General features: G+C 41.2%; 1 protein-coding gene across 2 annotated transcripts in view; it reads right to left on the bottom strand.

Annotated features, from left to right (window-relative positions):
• The window catches only part of LOC137260036 (galactoside alpha-(1,2)-fucosyltransferase 2-like), a 45,219-nt gene extending 31,413 nt beyond the window's left edge, over positions 1-13,806 (bottom strand). Inside the window, exons 1-2 of one of the 2 annotated variants that reach the window (XM_067797722.1) lie at positions 13,314-13,806; positions 2,696-2,754 (exon numbers count right to left, since the gene is read on the bottom strand). In XM_067797722.1, the coding sequence (XP_067653823.1) occupies positions 2,696-2,711 (16 nt within the window). In that variant the 5' untranslated portion in view covers positions 2,712-2,754; positions 13,314-13,806. The remainder of the gene's footprint in view (positions 1-2,695; positions 2,755-13,313) is intronic. The other variant, XM_067797723.1, reaches the window with a different exon arrangement.
• Positions 13,807-19,336: the final 5,530 nt, after the last annotated feature.

Below are 19,336 nucleotides of genomic sequence, written 5' to 3' on the forward strand. Positions count from 1 at the left end.
TACGTGTGGGTATTAAAACCGTACTAACTACTATATGCATACAATTTGTTTTATCGTTTCTTTGTAATCTGTCAGTGTCCGAAAACATGACAACCTCAAATGTCAGTGAACGAAAACTGAAACCGAGCTCCCGTGTCAACTGCAGGAATGTCCGGGTGTAAATGACACGCTTATTATCTTTCAGTTGTCACAACACACTAACCCCCACATTAAATAATTGAATGAAAACAACAACCAGATAACACATACCTTGGAAAAATCTTCGGTAAGGTCGACACAGCACAAGCAACCAAAGATTCCCTCGAAAACAGCAGCGGCAGCTAAATGGCCGCCATCGTCAAAAGTCCGAAACGATTGAAGCACCGCACAAACGGTATTTAAAGTATCAAGGAAAAAATACCAAACTGTACATTGTTGTGTAATTGTGTCTTACTTTGAAAATGACGACAACGATGTGTCCCGGGTTTATTTTTTTCACTGAAACATTCACAGAAAAGCAAGTGTGGCGCCGGTAGGTCGGTCTCGATTCGAGGCAACACGACCGCCGTTTCACGGTCCGAATTCTTGTTTTCATTTAATAGTAACCTACAGTTTTGTTTTCCTGACAAAAGTTAGAAATCAAAACACTTGTAATAATTCACTGGGTCAGAATTAAACATATATACCCAAATAATGCACTTATTTGCCTTTTTGGGTTGGTCTCCCTAAGGCGTATTTTTAAATACTTGTATATATATGCGACTGTCGCTTCTGATGTAAATGTAGCATTTTAAAGACACCAAAAAATTACTTTCGTTTGATGATGTTAAAGACAATGTCAACATGAACTATAACCCCCCCAAAGTTATGGAAGTGGTGCTGTTTTATGCAATAACCGGTTGCCTGAAAATTAGGGAGACCGGATTTCGGTCTCCCTAAGTTGGCGGTCTCCCTAATGCTGGTTTTTACATACATTTGGTCTCCCTAATGCTGGTGTCATATATATATATATATATATATATATATATATATATATATATATATATATATATATATAATCATGTCAACAATTAGACGGTTTGCCTGTGTATCTGACTGTAAGCAACACACGCACCTGTCTGGTATCAATTTAACGTGAATGAAAAATAATAGTTCAGAACACCCGAATATCTCAACCGAATAAGGCTGAATTAAATCACAGTTCATTAACCTGTTTAGATGAAAGAATATTTGTCCTAATACACTGAATATGTCACATCATTATAACTAAAATGTTGTTTTGGTTAAATTTGGTCACTTGTGTAAAGATTCATAATATGGCGTGTTACATGAAATGTGTCAGTTTCTTATATAAACGTTAGTCAAACAATCAAAACATTTCAAAGAATAAAAGAAAAATATAATAACCTACATCTACCTATGATATTTGAACAAGGCTAAATATCAGTACTGAAATTTATTTTATGAAAGAATATCTGAACGATACGGCAAATATACCTAAAACCACTGAAAGTGTAATCAGAAGGATAGCTAGCGCGATTGTGTTTACTCTCGGTCAACCGATCTTCGCCTCAAAGAAATTGTCTAATCTGTGCAACAATGTTGACGTGTGACATCGCTACCGATGACCGATTTCTTACTAAATGACGGCTTCAAGTGGAGGGTTTTGCAAGCACCTTTTCTTTGATTCAGGAATCGTTTCTACATAAATGTGAGATGTAAGTAATCAGAATTATTCTGACTATCTGTGTATTGTTATATGTATTTATCGTTCCCATCATAAATGAGAGAAGAGGCCAAAAATGTCGATAAGTACTCAGTCTGTCATCTTTCTGCGTGATTTTGCTTCATTCATGGCGTCACGCGACCATTGAAACTTTGACAATTTCTTATCAAATCAGTTCAGTGAATCAGTTTGCTACTTTCTTTGCTACGAAACTTTTTTCGTGCGTATTCTAAAGGTATTGGGCCACTGCAAGCAATGACTAGACGGCTGGATGTCGGAAATGTTCAGAAAATGCGAAAGTGTGAAATCGAATTTCTCTTTGTTTACATTTCAAACAAGTGCTTTCGAACCCAGCGTTCGTTTTCACGCACAGTATATTTTCTTTAATTTTATATAGACCGTTAGTATTGGTGAGAAAGACCAGAGGTAATTTGACACTAAAATGTTTCTGGAATTCAGTGATGCATTTGTCGCGGTTGAATATGAAATATACATGACGTAACTGGCGTCTCAAAACCGACCTTCGTGAAACGGGGTTTTATAAGCGTTATCCAATATGGCGGAGAACGAACTTTGGCGTTCGTGTGAGCATATTATCGGAAACATCCCAACCGATTCTAGTTTCATCGCCAACGTTTCAGAATTACCATCGTTGATTTAATGAGAAACTGATATCGTTGATCATTAACTTGCTATTTTTTAAAGTTCACTCCAGTACTCCCACAAATTATCCTATTTTCACATTTCAAAACACAACAAATAACCGTGTGAATCGCGATACAGTTAAGCCTATTTTGACAGGCTATTTTAAGCACTTAAACTTTCTTTGAGATGATAGTGGATGGTATCGAGAATTAAGGAATTTTCCCTAGAATTCGAAAAGGTGAAACATATTTATGTATAGATATATTTAGAACTCTTTAACTTCAAAGTGAGGTTTGTAGGACGCGTCCCTCTGGCACCCAGAGGGGTAAATAAAGTTCCACTTACCCAGACGGACGAACATCCCGTACTGACGTGTACCAGTACCAGCCACGCTCAGTCTTCTCCTGTTGGAATCAAGAAAAACATCATCATGATCAAGCGCAGAGCAAAACTCCAGTGTTGCAGATGTCGCGGACTGATGATGTTGATGCATGTGTTGTACAGCACAGCAGCTCATGGGTCTAAGCGTACATGTGCGACGCCGCTGTTCCTCAGATTCGGCAACATGTCACGTGATGCTTGTATTCAACTCGTGTTTGAAAAACGGTTTGGAGTGACAGTAGCATGTGTCCATACTTTACATGGACAGTGGTGTCTGCAGAGTGGTCTAGGACCCAAAAAAATACTTTCGAGAAAATCGATCTTGAAGTTAAGAACAACAATATCTTCAACACTATTCGATCAAACCCCTTGGAAATGTGTGGTATACCAGAACGACTTTGAAAATAACAAAAAGTATTTTAGATCTAAAGCTCTTGAAATAAAGAGGAAAATAACGAAAAGAGCTTAACCATAAGAACACAATAAATGCACGGTTATGTTTCCTGTACTAGCTAGCATTTTTGTTGTTTTAAATTGTTTTAGTTTCCAAGGTTACGATCTGCTCTGCATTAAATGAATCATAGAAAGAGAATGTTCCAATGCTCGTATGTTGATGATGATGATAATCACGTCCATATTGTACCATCTCCACGTCACGTGATCAAACTGGATGTGCTGATTGGTCCATTAACCACTTAGAATATCCTGGAACTAACTTTTAGTGTTATTTTATAGGGATTAAACAATGTAAAACCATATTATGTGCAATATGTCACGATTACGTTTTGTATGGAGATAAAATATGTAGTGAAACATACCATGAGCTTCCTAATTCAGTTTTCTCCAAAGGTGGACATAGAACACGTTGGTTACCAGGCGACGAACTGTCATGTTTTTATGTGCAAAGTGTTTGGAATGAGTGGTGATAGCATCACGTATTTCCGTGTTCACGTGGAGGTGATGAACATAGCGGAATAAATACAGGCTTGACATTGACGGAAGTAAGATTAACTATATACCTCAACTGTTTCATAAGGGTCTGGAAATGGTGGAAGTGACTTGCAGAAATGGCGTATGCAAATGAAAATTGACACGGATTCCAAACATGACGAAGAGGCACTGGGAATTGTTGTCTGTCAAACAACATAGTTCGTGAGCTCTAGACGTGTGAAATATATTGCCATGGAAACGAATAAACGAATAAGGGAACACGTGTTACTTTATTCAATGTCATAATTACACACCTTGTCAGGAAACCTGCCACAGCATAAAGGGACACTTGTACTTTCATACGTCCCCTTATTTGTTTCCATGAGTATATGAGGGTGCAATACATACCTTGTCAGGAAACCTGCCACAGCATAAAGGGACACTTGTACTTTCATACGTCCCCTTATTTGTTTCTATGAGTATATGAGGGGCATACTGCAATATTTTCCACATCGTTAGTGTACAAGTCACTCGGCACCAAACCTCCCAGTCCTCAGTTCTGTTCACAGCAATTTAAGCAGTGCGCCAGGGCGTAGACATGGACTAGTGGCAGTGATTTAAGATGTTCCAGCTTTCAACAAACATGTGTTCTGTATCTGATGTGTGCGAGGATTAAATGTCCTCGAACGTAAATTCTAGTAGTATCTACAAGTATGGATTCAACCGTTGTCTCGTTACGTTATGCTGTTATATGTATCTGGAGCCCCCATACCTTACCAAGGTGGTCATATACGGTTTACCTCTCAACTAGTATGGATTACAACGCGTCTCTAATTGTCCCTACACGGGGTTTCGGAAAGCGTCCAACGATCGGTTAAAAAATTTATAAGGTTTGTATTCTCTGTTATGAAGACACCTCCAGGTTTGACGTATATATTATAAAGGTGATGTTCCAAACAACTCCCCATCGTCTTGTACCAGTAGCCCTGGTGTTTACGTCCAGGGTTAGCGATCGACTTGTTGTTTGACTTGGCACACCGGTGGGTCAGGGTAACCCGGACGCTCCTGGAACACCTGTGCCATCACATTGGGAGTGAGCCCTTCAAATTGAAGGTGACCATTCAAACCTTTCAGATTTTACTCACAGGTATGAATTATGTTTATGGAAAAACGTTGTCTCATTTGTTAACTGCTGAATATTAGACCTGATTCTTACAAGTAATTATATTCATGTGTCGTCACGATACTTACAAGTAATTATATTCATGTGTCGTCACGATACTTACAAGTAATTATATTCATGTGTCGTCACGATACTTACAAGTAATTATATTCATGTGTCGTCACGATACTTACAAGTAATTATATTCATGTGTCGTCACGATACTTACAAGTAATTATATTCATGTGTCGTCACGATACTTACAAGTAATTAAATTCATGTGTCGTCACGATACTTACAAGTAATTATATTCATGTGTCGTCACGATACTTACAAGTAATTATATTCATGTGTCGTCACGATACTTACAAGTAATTATATTCATGTGTCGTCACGATACTTACAAGTAATTATATTCATGTGTCGTCACGGGATTGAAGTTTATTGGTGAAACCATAACCAGCTAATGTGTTATTTCTCTTACGTACAGTAGAATCAGGGTCTATGATTATCTATAGTAGTCCATATTTTTTTGCACATAAACCCTTCATTATCACAGAGTAGGCAATGGGTGAATGAGTTAAGGTTTGCTCGGATTAAACAATATTCTATCAATACTAGAATCAATAGGCTTCACACATTGTTCTCATGCGGGAATTGACACCAGGACTTCGTCATGACGACCGAACGCCTTACTGAATCGACTACACCCAGCCGAGTCTGGTTAACCGTGAAGGTCTACCCGGGGTAGCATGCACCTTCAGCAACCCATACTTGCCATAAAAGGCGACTGTGCTTGTTGTTAGATGCTACTAACGGGATCGGGTGGTCAGGCTCGCTGACTTGGTTGACACATGTCATCGGTTCCCAATTGCGCAGATCGATGTTCATGTTGTTGATCACTGGATTGTCTGGTCCAGACTCGATTATTTACAGACCGCCGCCATATAGCTGTAATATTGCTGAGTGCGGCGTAAAACTAAACTCACTCACTCACTAACGGGATCGGGTGGGCAGACTCGCTGACTTGGTTGACACATGTCATCGGTTCCCAACTGGGCAGATTGGTGCTTATGTAGTTGATCACTGGATTGTCTGGTCCGGACTCGATAATTTATAAGACCGCCGGTATATAGTTTGAATATTACTGAGTGCGGCGTAAAACTTAATTCATTCACTCACTCACTCACTCACTTACCCACCGACCCTTGGCAGTATTCCGGGATTCAGTGATATTTGAAAATGCTCTAGCTTTATCTAACTGACATCTTACGATACTGCGTCCGGTTGGGACAGGAACACACAGCACAAGTAGGTGTGGGGAACCAACTATTGTCTGGAGAGGAAGGGTCTTACAGCTGCTGTACCAGATGCTATTCTCATTTACTCGAAAAGTAAATATTATAGCATTGTAGACTGGTGATGACGTCACTACCTGTTTTTATGGACCCGCGAAAAGTATGACAGACCGGGTCCATAAAAACAGGTATTGACCGAATACACCAGTCTATACTATAATCATTTTTATCGTGTAATTACCCCAAAACAGCTTCTAAAAACCAAAACATGTCCATTTAGTCAAGAAAGGTAATTTCATTTTCACTACAAACCAATAACGTTATGTCAGCAATAATGTGACGTAAACAGTAGAATGACGTCATATCATTTGTCATCGTAACTCATGTCAATATGAGTTTTGGTTGGAGTTTCTGACGTGGGTTGGAGTCAATATGCTTTTCTGTCGATGGTCACATGATCACCTCTAGCAGGTAGCAGGAAAAATATGCTTACATAAAGAAATATTTCCTAGAAAGAATTTGCAACGATGAACCTTTCTGCAGCAGACAATCTTACGTTGGGTGCAATTTTTCCAATAATGATTTATTGTGACAATATGGTCCACAGATATTCTCTCAGAGATTCGCCATCTGCTGAGTCCGGCCGTGTTGTTGCACAATATTAGAACTGTGGAACTGTGATATGTGAGCACGAATTCATTTCTTTAATCAAGGACATATGCGGTATACCAGCATATTATATGAAGTAAAACATTGTCTCGTGAATTACTTTGGTGTACATGTAAAGTATATATAGAAATACAGTCGGAGTTGTTTTCTTCCACGATCAAACAACAGCATCAATAATTTGTCAGCCCTTGAGCATATAAACTGACTACAGAACAGGTTACTGTGCCCATGTAAAATTCAGTACATACCAGTATATATGGAAACAAAAGAATTTTAAAATCGTCGTGACAGCTCAGGTGGTCGTGCTGCAAGCGTCAAGAGGCAGCTCATCGCCAACGTCTTGAAAGCTCAGGTGTTAGTGCAAAGGCCAAGAGACGCTCAAGGTCTTGACAGCTCAGGTGTTAGTGCAAGGGTCAAGAGGCACCCAACGTCTTGACAGCTCAGGTGCAAGGGTCAAGAGACGCTCAAGGTCTTGACAGCTCAGGTGTTAGTGCAAGGGTCAAGAGGCACCCAACGTCTTGACAGCTCAGGTGCAAGGGTCAAGAGACGCTCAAGGTCTTGACAGCTCATGTGGTCGTGCAAGGGTCAAGAGGCAACCAACGTCTAGACAGCACGAGAGTCCGTGCAAGGGTCAGTCAAGAGGCGCCCATGGTGTTGCCATCTCTGAGGCTGTGCAAAGGGTCAACAGGCACACGAGGTGAGCGACCGTCGACGTCATGCACGGTTCTTTATTCAAATACAGGCACTTCAAATCACGCCACCTCAGAATAATGCTTTCCTCAACATTTTCACTTGCTGTTCAAGCAACTGTGAAATTGTGATGCAGCATGACACTGTCGTACTGCCGTTATATTCCACTGTAACACTTGACCTCCACTGTAACACTTGACCTCCACTGTAACACTTGACCACACAGAGCTGGGGCGATCGCTGGCGCTTACAACAGGCAGACCCAGTCTGGCGAACCTTTGGCTGATGCTTATAGCAACATCTCTGTGGATTGCTTCATACTTTACGAATGACCTACAGAGCTCCAGATAATATTTCAAGCAATTGGGCATTTACTCCCATGTCTGTTTATGCTTGAGTAATTGCATTTCTTGAGGACTAAATAGCAGTTTGTATACTCCCACTAGTTTAAAGAAATGAGTACCTTTACACATTTTATACATTTACAATGAGTGTCGTTTCCTTATTGAGTAATTAACACTTCCAAATATGTAAATATAAATGCTTCTCAACAGAACTAATTTTTTAGTAATTCAGCCATTTTTGAACAGGCAACATGGAAGTCACGTGACTATAACAGTGAACTCCAGACAGTGGTTACGGCTATAATAGTATATCTCTATATAGGCATGACTTTACATTTGCTAACGCTGTCTTAGAGTTCGGGCTCCACGACAATTATCATGCACAATCCAGTTTAGTTCACGGAGCATAGTACGCAAGGTATTATAGATCAATTGGTTTATAAGCAGTTCTTATGCGTTTTACTTGTACTCACAGATTTTAAATTGATTGAGTAAATGTGATTTTGCATTAGGGCAAATACGCGCGCTGTCTGGAGCTCTGGACATACTCTCTCTCTCTCTCTCTGTCTGTCTGTCTGTCTGTCTGTCTCTCTCTCTCTCTGTCTCTCTGTCTCTCTCTCTCTCTCACACACACACACACACACACACACACACAGTCCGTTAATCGTATTAGGAAAATCGCCGTTGCCTTGCCTACATCATCATTGCCAATTCTCACATCGTCCACATCTGCATGTATGTCGTGAAGGACGAACATAATCCCACTCCAATAAGACAAATCAATATGAGCCTGTCGATCTGTAACCCTACATCACATTGTGTAACTATTGTTCAATCAATATCTGTAATGAAACGGGGCATACAGTTGCAAGAACTCCTACACCCAGGATGTATTTTATTTATTTTCACCGCCAGCCAACATCGATATGCGGTATGAGTTTGGCGTCCTGGTATGTAACTGCAGCCTATAGTGTCCACACTTCTAACATAATCCATCTTACATATGTCTACCCAACACAGCCCAAGTTCAGGTCGGCGGTTGTCAAAAAACATGGATAGCTGACATCACGCAGCAGTGCTTGTACTTAATGCAAGACCCTTGTACAGTGGTGTATCTAGGAACATGACACCTGCCAAGGGAAGGACTTTCGTCATCAGGTCACGTGATCCGATCGGACACACTGCAGCCACTCTACTGCCACAAAGAAAACCCTTGTCTTAACACCTGTAACTGATAGGAAAACTGAACCTCAGTTTACCATTTCAGTTTATACTTCTTTAACACATAGTCGTTTCGCTGTTGTATTTTCTGTCACATTTTCTGTACAGACCAGCATGGTTTATACCAACAATTCGGACTCACAAACCACACAGTGCATCATTATTCATATTGCGACTGAACACAAACTCAGGGTTTGTCCTGACAAGCTAACGCAAAATAGTTAGGTTACCCCCATCGTCCTATGGCAGATACTGTTTAACGTTTTTATCAGCTGATTACATACAACTGTTCTATAGGAGAGCTTCACGCAGCTCTAGTACGTCAAAGGGGTATCATTACCTAACAAGGAGTGGTTAGGCAGATGGTGGAACATAGACTAATGCCGAAAATAAAGTATACAGTATGTTTGACCAAACCGACAAGAACAGAAAAGCAATGTCGAAATATGTTGAATTGAAATGCAAAATTAATTCAATTCTGCAGCAAATGTACACATATTCATTCCATACTGAAATCGTAAGTATTTTTGACTGACACAAGAAAATATGTTGAATCAATAATGGTGTCAATACACGCTCAGACATGTCGACATTTTGAAGACGACGAATGACGTTAGGCGTGATCCGTTGCCATTCCTTTGGGAGACATTGTCCCGGTAGTTGAGGGGTGTCAGGTCGTGTCTTAGTCCCATGGGTATTCTATAGGTCTCATGTCGGGAGAACAAACTGGCCAGGGTAAATCAACAATGTTACTACCAGCGTTATGCAGAAAGTCTTTGCCAATCTTGCAGTATGAGCCCTTGGGCGGTGGGGTAGCCTAGTGGTTATAAAGCGTCCGCTCGTCATGCCGAAGGCACACATTGGTACATTGCGTGAAGTCCATTTCTGATGTTCCCCGACGTGATATTGCTCTAATATTGCCAAAAGCGACGCAAACAAAACCTCACTCATTCACTCATGTATGAGGCCTTTCGTTATCGTGTTTGTAGAAAATGCGGCGTCCCTGCATCTTCGACCATTCAAGTTGCCCTGAATAAATACTCGACGCTGATGCCCCCGCACCATCAAGCGACCGGCTCTAAATGGCCAGGCTGACTGAACGCATGACACCGTGTATGTCGACTGATACGGGGCCCAAGTCCCGCCACTGCTACCGTTACGAAACGACTTGTCATACCACCTGGCGTGGTCATGGCTCAATCACTTTGTTCATGTTTTTGCGAAATTTTATGTAATGTTTAGTGTATTTTGCGCACTAGTTAGGAGATAAATAATTTACTGTGTTTTGAAACAGGAGATAGTATGGCGGACTTAAATTTAGATTGATTGTACTTCCGATATTGGCCCTCAAATTTCAAAACACAGTAGGTTCATTTCCATTCTACAATGATAAATTATATAAATAGTTTCAGTTACAGGTTTGGTTACACGTCAATACGTGAAGCGGCCTTGCATTCCAATATCAACTGGTATCGCCCCAAATGGGGTGATAGGTGTCAAAACCTCCAGTAACTAACAAACACCCGGGTCAGTAATATCAAATAATGTTTTCGGGTTTTGTCACTGTACCTTCACCAACTGTTAACTGAAAAATTGGAAAACACGTGTCCAATAATAGGGGTTAAAAAGTCCCATTTCCCGACTCCCAGAACAAGTCAGTTTTCATTTCGCGCAATCAGGTAATGGTATCTTTCTTGTACATGTCCATGGGTTGCTTGATAATTTAAGCTTACGGTTTCAAACTGCAAATAAACTTGGGTTTTATTTCATATCTGCTGGAAATGTAGCCATTTCGCAATGATCAGAAAGTATAGTTAGCTTTCTTTTTTTTAATCACTTTTCGATAAATGGTCCAGCAAACATTAACATCAGATACCATGTTGATCTATTCTTGCATAATTTCATCATAATGACTATGTCATTTTTAAAAGATTTTTTAAATCCCTGCCAATAATTTCAAAAAGTCTAGTCTACATTTTAAAATCCGACGGAGACAAAAAGAAGACACTCATTAACTCTGCCGTGTTGGTCACCCCCAGTTCAGGAATGGTCCGGTCCACTCCGAAGCCTTCTCTCACTCAAGCGTATGTGCTGATTACATGCCAGGTGTTGCTTGATGGTGGCTGGCTGATCTCTTGTGAAATGCAAATGTCGGTTTGGGGAGAGTCAGTTCGCACTATAGTACGTTTTGGGGCCGGGTTTGAGGGTCGGAAGTCTGAATAAAGGATTGAAAAAGTACATAATTCTCATAAATATATCATTTTATTTGTATTATTAACCAACCGACTCTACTTGTGTGCAGGCGTTCCTTCACCGGCCGACGGTGACGTACCCTTTGTTATGGGATCAAGACGAGTGGCCATATCGTCAAGAAAATATCATGGTATACTTCCCATGAAAAGTTGAGACTTACTAAAGAATACATAGCCACTTGCTTCAGAAAACTGTTCTAAAGTATTTTGCAAAAATTTTCCTCACCGTTTGTAGGTTCTGTTTCCACATGAACTGATGTATTGTGAAACAAATTCGTAGCGTTCAAAAAGATATTTGTCATGAGTTTACTAAATGACGGCAAAATACATATTTCGATTTATGGGTAGTTTGTTTGGTGTCCGCCATGTTGGTGGGCAAACGCAAAATCCTGCATTACTGTACGCCATGTACAACTAAACAACTGAATAACGTGATTATTTACCTCAGAGTGTCTTTAATTAACCAACTACAATCCAGCATTTAATGAAATCATTATAGAATTATTACGTATGCTCGTACACAAATCACAACATCACGGCGGGTGAGATGAGAAATTGTCTTATTACTCGGCCGTGACAGATACTGCAGCATTCCCGTAATACTTCCGGTATATTATTAGTAAGGTACAATGTCTAGCTCAGCCAATCAGAACACGACAGTTATTTGTGTGGTCAGACAATGGCATTACATCCTGCTTTAATGGCGGAAAGCTGAGTCATCACACTGTAGGCAGTTTCTATCAGTTTATGCTGGAGAGTAATAAACAGAATATTAAGCCCGCTTCCATGAAATATCATTTTTATTAAACGCGATATCGCTCGTTTGATGCCATATCAATTCATTTAATAATAATGGTATTACACGGAAGGTCGTTTAATATGCTATTTTTCATCCATTGCTCATGTATTCACAACACGCAGCCGCACCGCTGTGGCACGGTGTCCGGGGCAGCGACAAATACTCATAAACATTTAAAAACAGGTGATTCGTGATGGATGCCTCACTCTGTCCTCGATTCAAATGTGATATGACAACGCCAAATATTAATATTTTTTCGGAACATTCCGTTCGATGTACAAGGGAGAAATTGAACATCTGTGACGAGGCCAGGTGTCTGCTTGAGAATAATAATGCTTTACTAAACCCTAAAGTGTGAATGCAGTTGGCTGGCCATTGGTGGTGTTGTAGATACCGCACGACTGGCCTCGTGTACAGTACAGGTGGAACAATGTGACACCACGGTGATTAAAAGGGGGATACGGGGATAACAGTGATAACACAGGGGTCACATGGTGATAACATGAGGATTACATGGGTATAACATGGGATAACACCGGTATTACATGGGAATGATGTGAGGAATAAGGACAACATGGGAATAACACGGGGTAACATACGAATATCATTAGGAAAATACGAGGATAACATGGGATACCATGGGATAACCCAAGAATTTCGGTGATAATTTGAGGGTAACGGGGATCATTCGAAGACACCGGGGTAACATAGGGACAACACATGGTAAAAAAGACATCACTGGGACACGGGAATACATTGGATATCACGAAGTCAACGGGGACAATATGAGTGTAACGGGGACAACACGGGGTAACCTGGGAATGGCACTAGGATAATGCGAGGATAACACAGGTAAAGCGTGGGGATTACAATATGTGAAAAGGGGATATGAGGTCTAACACAGGAATAACAAGGGATATTATCCAACGACTCAAACATCTGGTAAAAGATGTTACGAGACTGCGTGGTACCCATTCAGTCGGCTCGGATAACCTGGCCAACCAATCCCCATGTTAGCCGTATTTCATGAAAGAAAAATTGAGAGGTACTGAGAACATATTGTGCCCCACAGCCATTATAGAGAAGACGCATGGCACTCTGGATAGGCTGTAGTAACACGCTAGGGGATTGAGCTAAGTCATCCGATCCATGCTACTCAGAACAAAGAGAGTCCTCTGTAGGACCTACATATACAATCGTAGATCTGAACTACTCACAGTCGTTACCGTGGTGACCAAGATGTGAGAGATGGTGCCTCATCGGTCAGAAGCATCACAACGTGACCAAACGAAGCATGCCGTTTACTCTGCAGGACACAGTCCGTCTCGATCTGAGGGTCTCTTGAACATAAATGGTCCGGCGTTATACATCTCAGTCTGAAGGTCTCTTAAATACTCATGGTCCAGCATTGACCGTGATGCATCGCGATTTGAAGATCACTTAAACATTCATGATCCACGACTACCCGTGATGCATCTCAATCTGAAGGTCTCCTAAACATGCATGGTTCAGCATTACCCATTATACACCCCGAATTCCATCAGAAAGTCTCTTAAACACTCATAGTCCAGCGTAATACCTGATACACCTCAGGCCTGACACACAGAACCGATGACTTACAGGTCTGTCTGTCACAATACTCAACGCTGAGACAAAACCGTCACGGACGACCCTGTATGCCAAGTTGCCATGACAGCATCAACTGTACTCAGTTCAACAGGGAATGATCGATTTTTGTGGATCAATACTTATGTCTATATAACCACATCATATTGCGTAGATGCTCTTTAGATACAGACCAATGATTGACCAATGAAATTAAGGTGATGTTTAGAGCATGAGAGACGAGATCAGTGACACTGGCACACAGTGGCACAGATACTCACAATGGCTTCCTCTCTGCCATGTCGAAAAGTTGATTTTTATACCCCTGGGTACTGAGCACAAAAAGAAACTGCCATATTTTCCAACAGTCTATACGGTTGCAGGAATCGATAGATGTCTTTGTTTACGGTTGTGAACAGGATTCAAAGAGCCGACACCGTCCAACATTGTCATCGATCGTTTGTGAGTGAGTGGGTGAGTGAGTGGGTGAGTGAATGAGTGAGTTTAATATGTGTTTATTTCATAAGGGGGACAGAGGCCCATGATACAGATATTGCGGTACCAATATTTATTGTATACAGAGAGCTTGAAATAATGGTTAACAATTATTTATGTATTTATACCTTATTTATGAATAATAGCTTCTACAAAAGAAAGCCGACATATAGCTGGAATATTGCTGACTCACTCACTCACTTTACAGAAGAGATGAACGTTATCTCAAAAGGTACCTTTAAAGAACTTTCGTCTTTGCGGACTGCCAAAAAGAGAAATTTACACAGATGTTTTTAAGGTTACACGTTTCGAGAGAATAGTGATGTCTGAAGTTTCTCAGTAATACATGCATTTTGGAAGACGTGTATATCTGAAGTTATATCATGGGCTCTTAAAACAAAAGTGGTACGCGGATGCAATTTGTCAGACAATACAGAATGGGCACTATCTCCCTGATCTAAAATATATGCTGCCTTCAATTAATAACTCATGACCTGTTATGCACAACAAGATAATTGATGAAAGGAGACAACAGTATTGGGGAGATCTGAACTCCTTGTCTTACTCCCGTACTATGCTCGAAAAGCCTGGAGCAGTCACCAGGAAGAGATATACATGACTGCTATACATCTGAATAATTTTAAACATCTTAATAACTCTAAACCCCTTAATAATCCTAAACCCCTTAATAATTCTGAAAGCCTCTATTTCAGAGCTTAAGCAATAAACGTTTATGATAGACTACCTCAAAGACAACTTCCACATCAACAAAGGCACAATGACATCTACCACGCGTCTGTTACTAGTATTTCTGAATGAGGGTAAATAATGCAATAATGGATGACGGTACTATCAGTAGCTTGAAAACCTGCCTGTTCTTGTACGATAACATTGTCTACCGTTGACCACAGCAAGAGTCCACTGCATGTTATTTCAGCAAAGATCGTACCAGCCACACCAAGAAGAGCAACAGGCATATAGTTACTAATTTCCTTTACACAGTCCAATCAATCAATCAATCAATCAATCAATCAATCAATCAATCAATCAATCAATCAATCAAGTGGAACACCACAAGCACCCATCCTGAAATTAATCAACAGTATGTCATCAAGGCGTCTTGAATGTGTTGCCCAACATGGTGGACACACGTGATGATGAACTTCAAGCACAAATTAGATTTAGTGGACATTCAGAACATTTTCACATTCACAATCATTTCATCAGGTGCGGTATTTTTTGTCAAAGGCGAGGAGGGAATGAAAGATGGATGTTTTTAATGCAGAAAACCTTTCATAAGAAAACACAAAAAAGTGAAGGGTGATAAATTAATGAATGTATAGTGTGCTACACTTAATAGACAGACATACAGTGCCCGTCACCCTAGTTTGAATTGAGCGCATTTGACAACATTTTTCCCGTGTTTTCAAATCTCCCACGTTCGGCAGAGCGAACGTCTTTGGTTAACCCTTTGTAACGAATCATTCAGCCCTGTCCCGACTAGAACAGTCGAATGTCTGCACATGGATAGGAGCATATCTACCAAAACTGATGACATCAACACCACAAAAGTCACATCATTTGGGAAGAGACAGCACCGACAGTAATAAAGAGGTCAAAATCTCCTTATTGAAACAGTTCTGTCACATCATTTGGGAAAGGACAGCACCGACAGTAATAAAAAGGTCAGGAATCTCCTTATTGAACCAGTTCTGTCGTGCCATGTTCTGTTAGAGAACAGACTTACGAAATTTAGGACTTCCACCTCATCATTTTAAAATCCGTAAACTGTGTTAGCTCATGTAAAATAAAGAGAGAGTTGTACCTCAGTCCACGTGTGTACTCGAAAGATATCAGTGTACATTTTGAAAATAACTAAATCCAGCTTTACAGTTGTTGACAGCATCACATCTTAGAGAGCGTGATCACACTGAAAAGCATTGTTCACAAAGTACTTTCAGTGTTCTATGCAAAGCACAGGTGTCTTTGTGTTTATAGTATGCTGCCCTGGGTAGACAGACAGTACCCGACAGTCAAGTTTGAATTGAGCGCGCTTGACAACTCGCGGGTTCCCGTCCTTTCAAGTCGCCAGCGATCGACTTGAACTTACTGTTACCATTTGTAATGAATGTTTCAGTCCTGCCCCGACCCGCGTCAGCTAAAGTATGTATACGGTGTTACTTTAGGGCGTGGTATTTCCAAAAATATTTGTTTTGAAACATAACTGTACCATTTAGAAAAGCGACTAGTGCAACACCATGAAGGTAGGGTTGTTGGGAAAGAGTTGTAAGCAATTTATAAGACATCGTAGTGACAAGCAACGTGTTTCATGTTTACCATAGTCTATTCATTCTCTCAACCCATGTCGCCACCCCAAGTCTCCTTAGAAATGAGCAAGTCAAGATGAGCCTGAGAATAAACCATTCCCCATTCTCCATTACAAGTATACACAGTTATACATGAACATCATCCTAAAGCCAAACCCTATGTCCTCAGGCTCTTGTACGTGTGTCAGTGCCCTTTGAGACTGCTTACAGTTCAGTTGAAGATGTCTTACCTTTGTGGCGCATGTTCTGGCCTGCTGTCCGTGGAAGCCAATGGTGAAAACCATCAAGGGTTATTTACCTATGTGTATTGTAAGACCAAATCAAAATACACATATCATCACTTTTTAATGCGGTCTTCCAAGATTCCCTCCAGCTTCTGCAAGACAGTATAAACTCTACGGTAGTGTACCCTGACAAACAGTTTAACTCCCACCATCAAACGGATTGGACGTGAATAACATGATGAAAGCCTCAGAGATTACGCTTGACCACAGAGATGTATTCAGGAAGGCTACGTTAAGAGATTCACTAAAGAGAAAGGAATGAGAAGCACCCAAGAAGTCGATGCTGAAGACAAAGAGGATACAGGTAACATCTAAAATGAAAACAGTGACAACCCAGAAAAGTCATAAGACCACAACTCAACCCATATATCAGAGATGCAATCTGTAGTGAATCGGGCAAAACGAGCGGAAGCTGACTTGAAACGTCAACAGTATAAAAGGAAGCTTGGACCCCTGCGTTCTGAACACTTGTGTAGGATCCTGATGGGAGTGACTACCTGTCTGGATTGTGGGAAGGAGTTCACATGAAACGATAGTCTGCAGAGACACTGGAAGCTAATGCACGCTCCAAACGTATCTCATCCTCTGGATACCGACACCCATCCGTAGGTAGTGACCCCACTCAAGAGAGACACTTACCTCCGGCTCCTTCTTCTCAAGATACACACGTGCACCCTCCTCTAGAGAGACACCTACCTTCTCCTCAAGAGAGACACCTATCTCCTCCCCAGGAGAGACACCCTCCTCCTCCTCCTTCTCGTCCTCAGGACCAACAGCAAGAATAGTTCAGGTTCCCGATTCCCTCCAATGGTCTCGTGGTCGGACCCAGTGGCTTAAAGACCTATCACATGCTCCAACATGGCCAGATCCAACACCAACCTACCCGCATTGTTTGGTGTTATACTCAATGGCAGCCCTTATATCAGGATATCAGCGAGCAGCTGCCTTAGGTGACCTTTGCGAAAGGAATTCCTCACAATATCTTGGACGAGGACTACTTTCATGCTGGCCATCGGAACGTGTTAGTGTTGGTTGATTTCCTGGCCGAAGCAAAGCATGACAACCGTATTTCGCGGGTGTTTACTCAAACCTCCCATCACAAGAATGTACTGATCTCTCTTAGTACAAAATCTGTTTCCGAGAGGTAAAGAATCGAGAGACATTGCTTTGATCGCATATTATATCAGCCTGTCTCATTCCCCCATAAGTAAACAGTAAATCAAAGTTTTTGCAAATAGAATTTCCCCCGAACATATGGATCACTTTATGGCCACGTATAAAAAGGTTGCTGACACACCCTATGGACACCTCATCATTGATCTAAAACCTACCACCAAGGATAGGATCGACTGCAGGGTAATCTCATAAACGAAGAAGACGGGCGAGTCAAGGTTCAGTCTGAACCTGATCTGCCTCGGGAGAGGTTGATTAACAGAATCTCCGGATAGTCCTCTGACTGAGGAAGAAAGACTGCCCCAACATCAACTCACCCAAACTGAAACCGATTCGGACTCGAGTAGAGAGGAGACATCATGGACTATGGCCACGACTTGAGCAGAGTGATTGATAACATGCATGGTCTACAGTGACATATCAAACATTGGTGTCCGACCAACAGTCTTCAACCCAAGAGAGAGCGCGCCAAACTCGAGAGTAATGACAATGACAGTGACGATGATGACCTACCCTCTTCCCAGACAGGCACTGGTCTTGCCGACAAACCTCGTCGTGGGCATCCAACATTCACCGATATGGAAGCCAAGGAGTGAGAAAATGTAGGCTTACAACGCATCTGGAAGCTGGTGCACTACATGTTTCAGGACAAGATGAAACTGCAGACACGAACGCAAGAATGGGTTGAGAGAAGACTGAAACTCTCATCTTTGCGGTGGAATATACCAAGTACTTTAAAGAGGCACCTCTGTTTCAAAACATGCCATACAGCCTAGGAGATATGAATCCGTTCTCAAAAATAAATTCAAACTTCTCCTGAAACCCAAGATGAAAGTGATCCTGCTTTTGATGGATATGCAGGAAAAGTGAAAGTGACATTGAATCTGATAGTGTCACAGAGGATAACGACGGTGGTGATGAGGAGGATGACGTGGGGGGAGACTGTTTTAGGACATAAACACCAGTCATTAGCATATCAGTCTAACAGTTAGAAGAGAAAGCCGAGACAACACCACTCCTCTAGTTTGATTCTTATTTTGAAAAAATCCCATAAACTGTTTGAACGATGAGAGACGCCGAATTCATTCAACGTGAAACTGATCCCTCCCCCCCCTCCACACACACACACACTGGACGGAAATCCTTATAGACAATGGCTAAAGCATAGATTTTATATAACCATTCAATCTTATAGCACCATAGGAACGGTGAATTGAATATTCAACAATGCGAAATGTGCTGCAAAACATGAACTTGCTGTTTAAACGCTCCCGCCTTGAAAGAGCAGTCTGTGAATATTGAGAGACTGAACTGTTGACTTTCATGTTTCAGAGTGAACCCTACTGTCCATTCGTA

The sequence above is a fragment of the Haliotis asinina genome, chromosome 13, assembly GCF_037392515.1.
Source record: "Haliotis asinina isolate JCU_RB_2024 chromosome 13, JCU_Hal_asi_v2, whole genome shotgun sequence".
NCBI lineage: Eukaryota > Metazoa > Mollusca > Gastropoda > Lepetellida > Haliotidae > Haliotis > Haliotis asinina.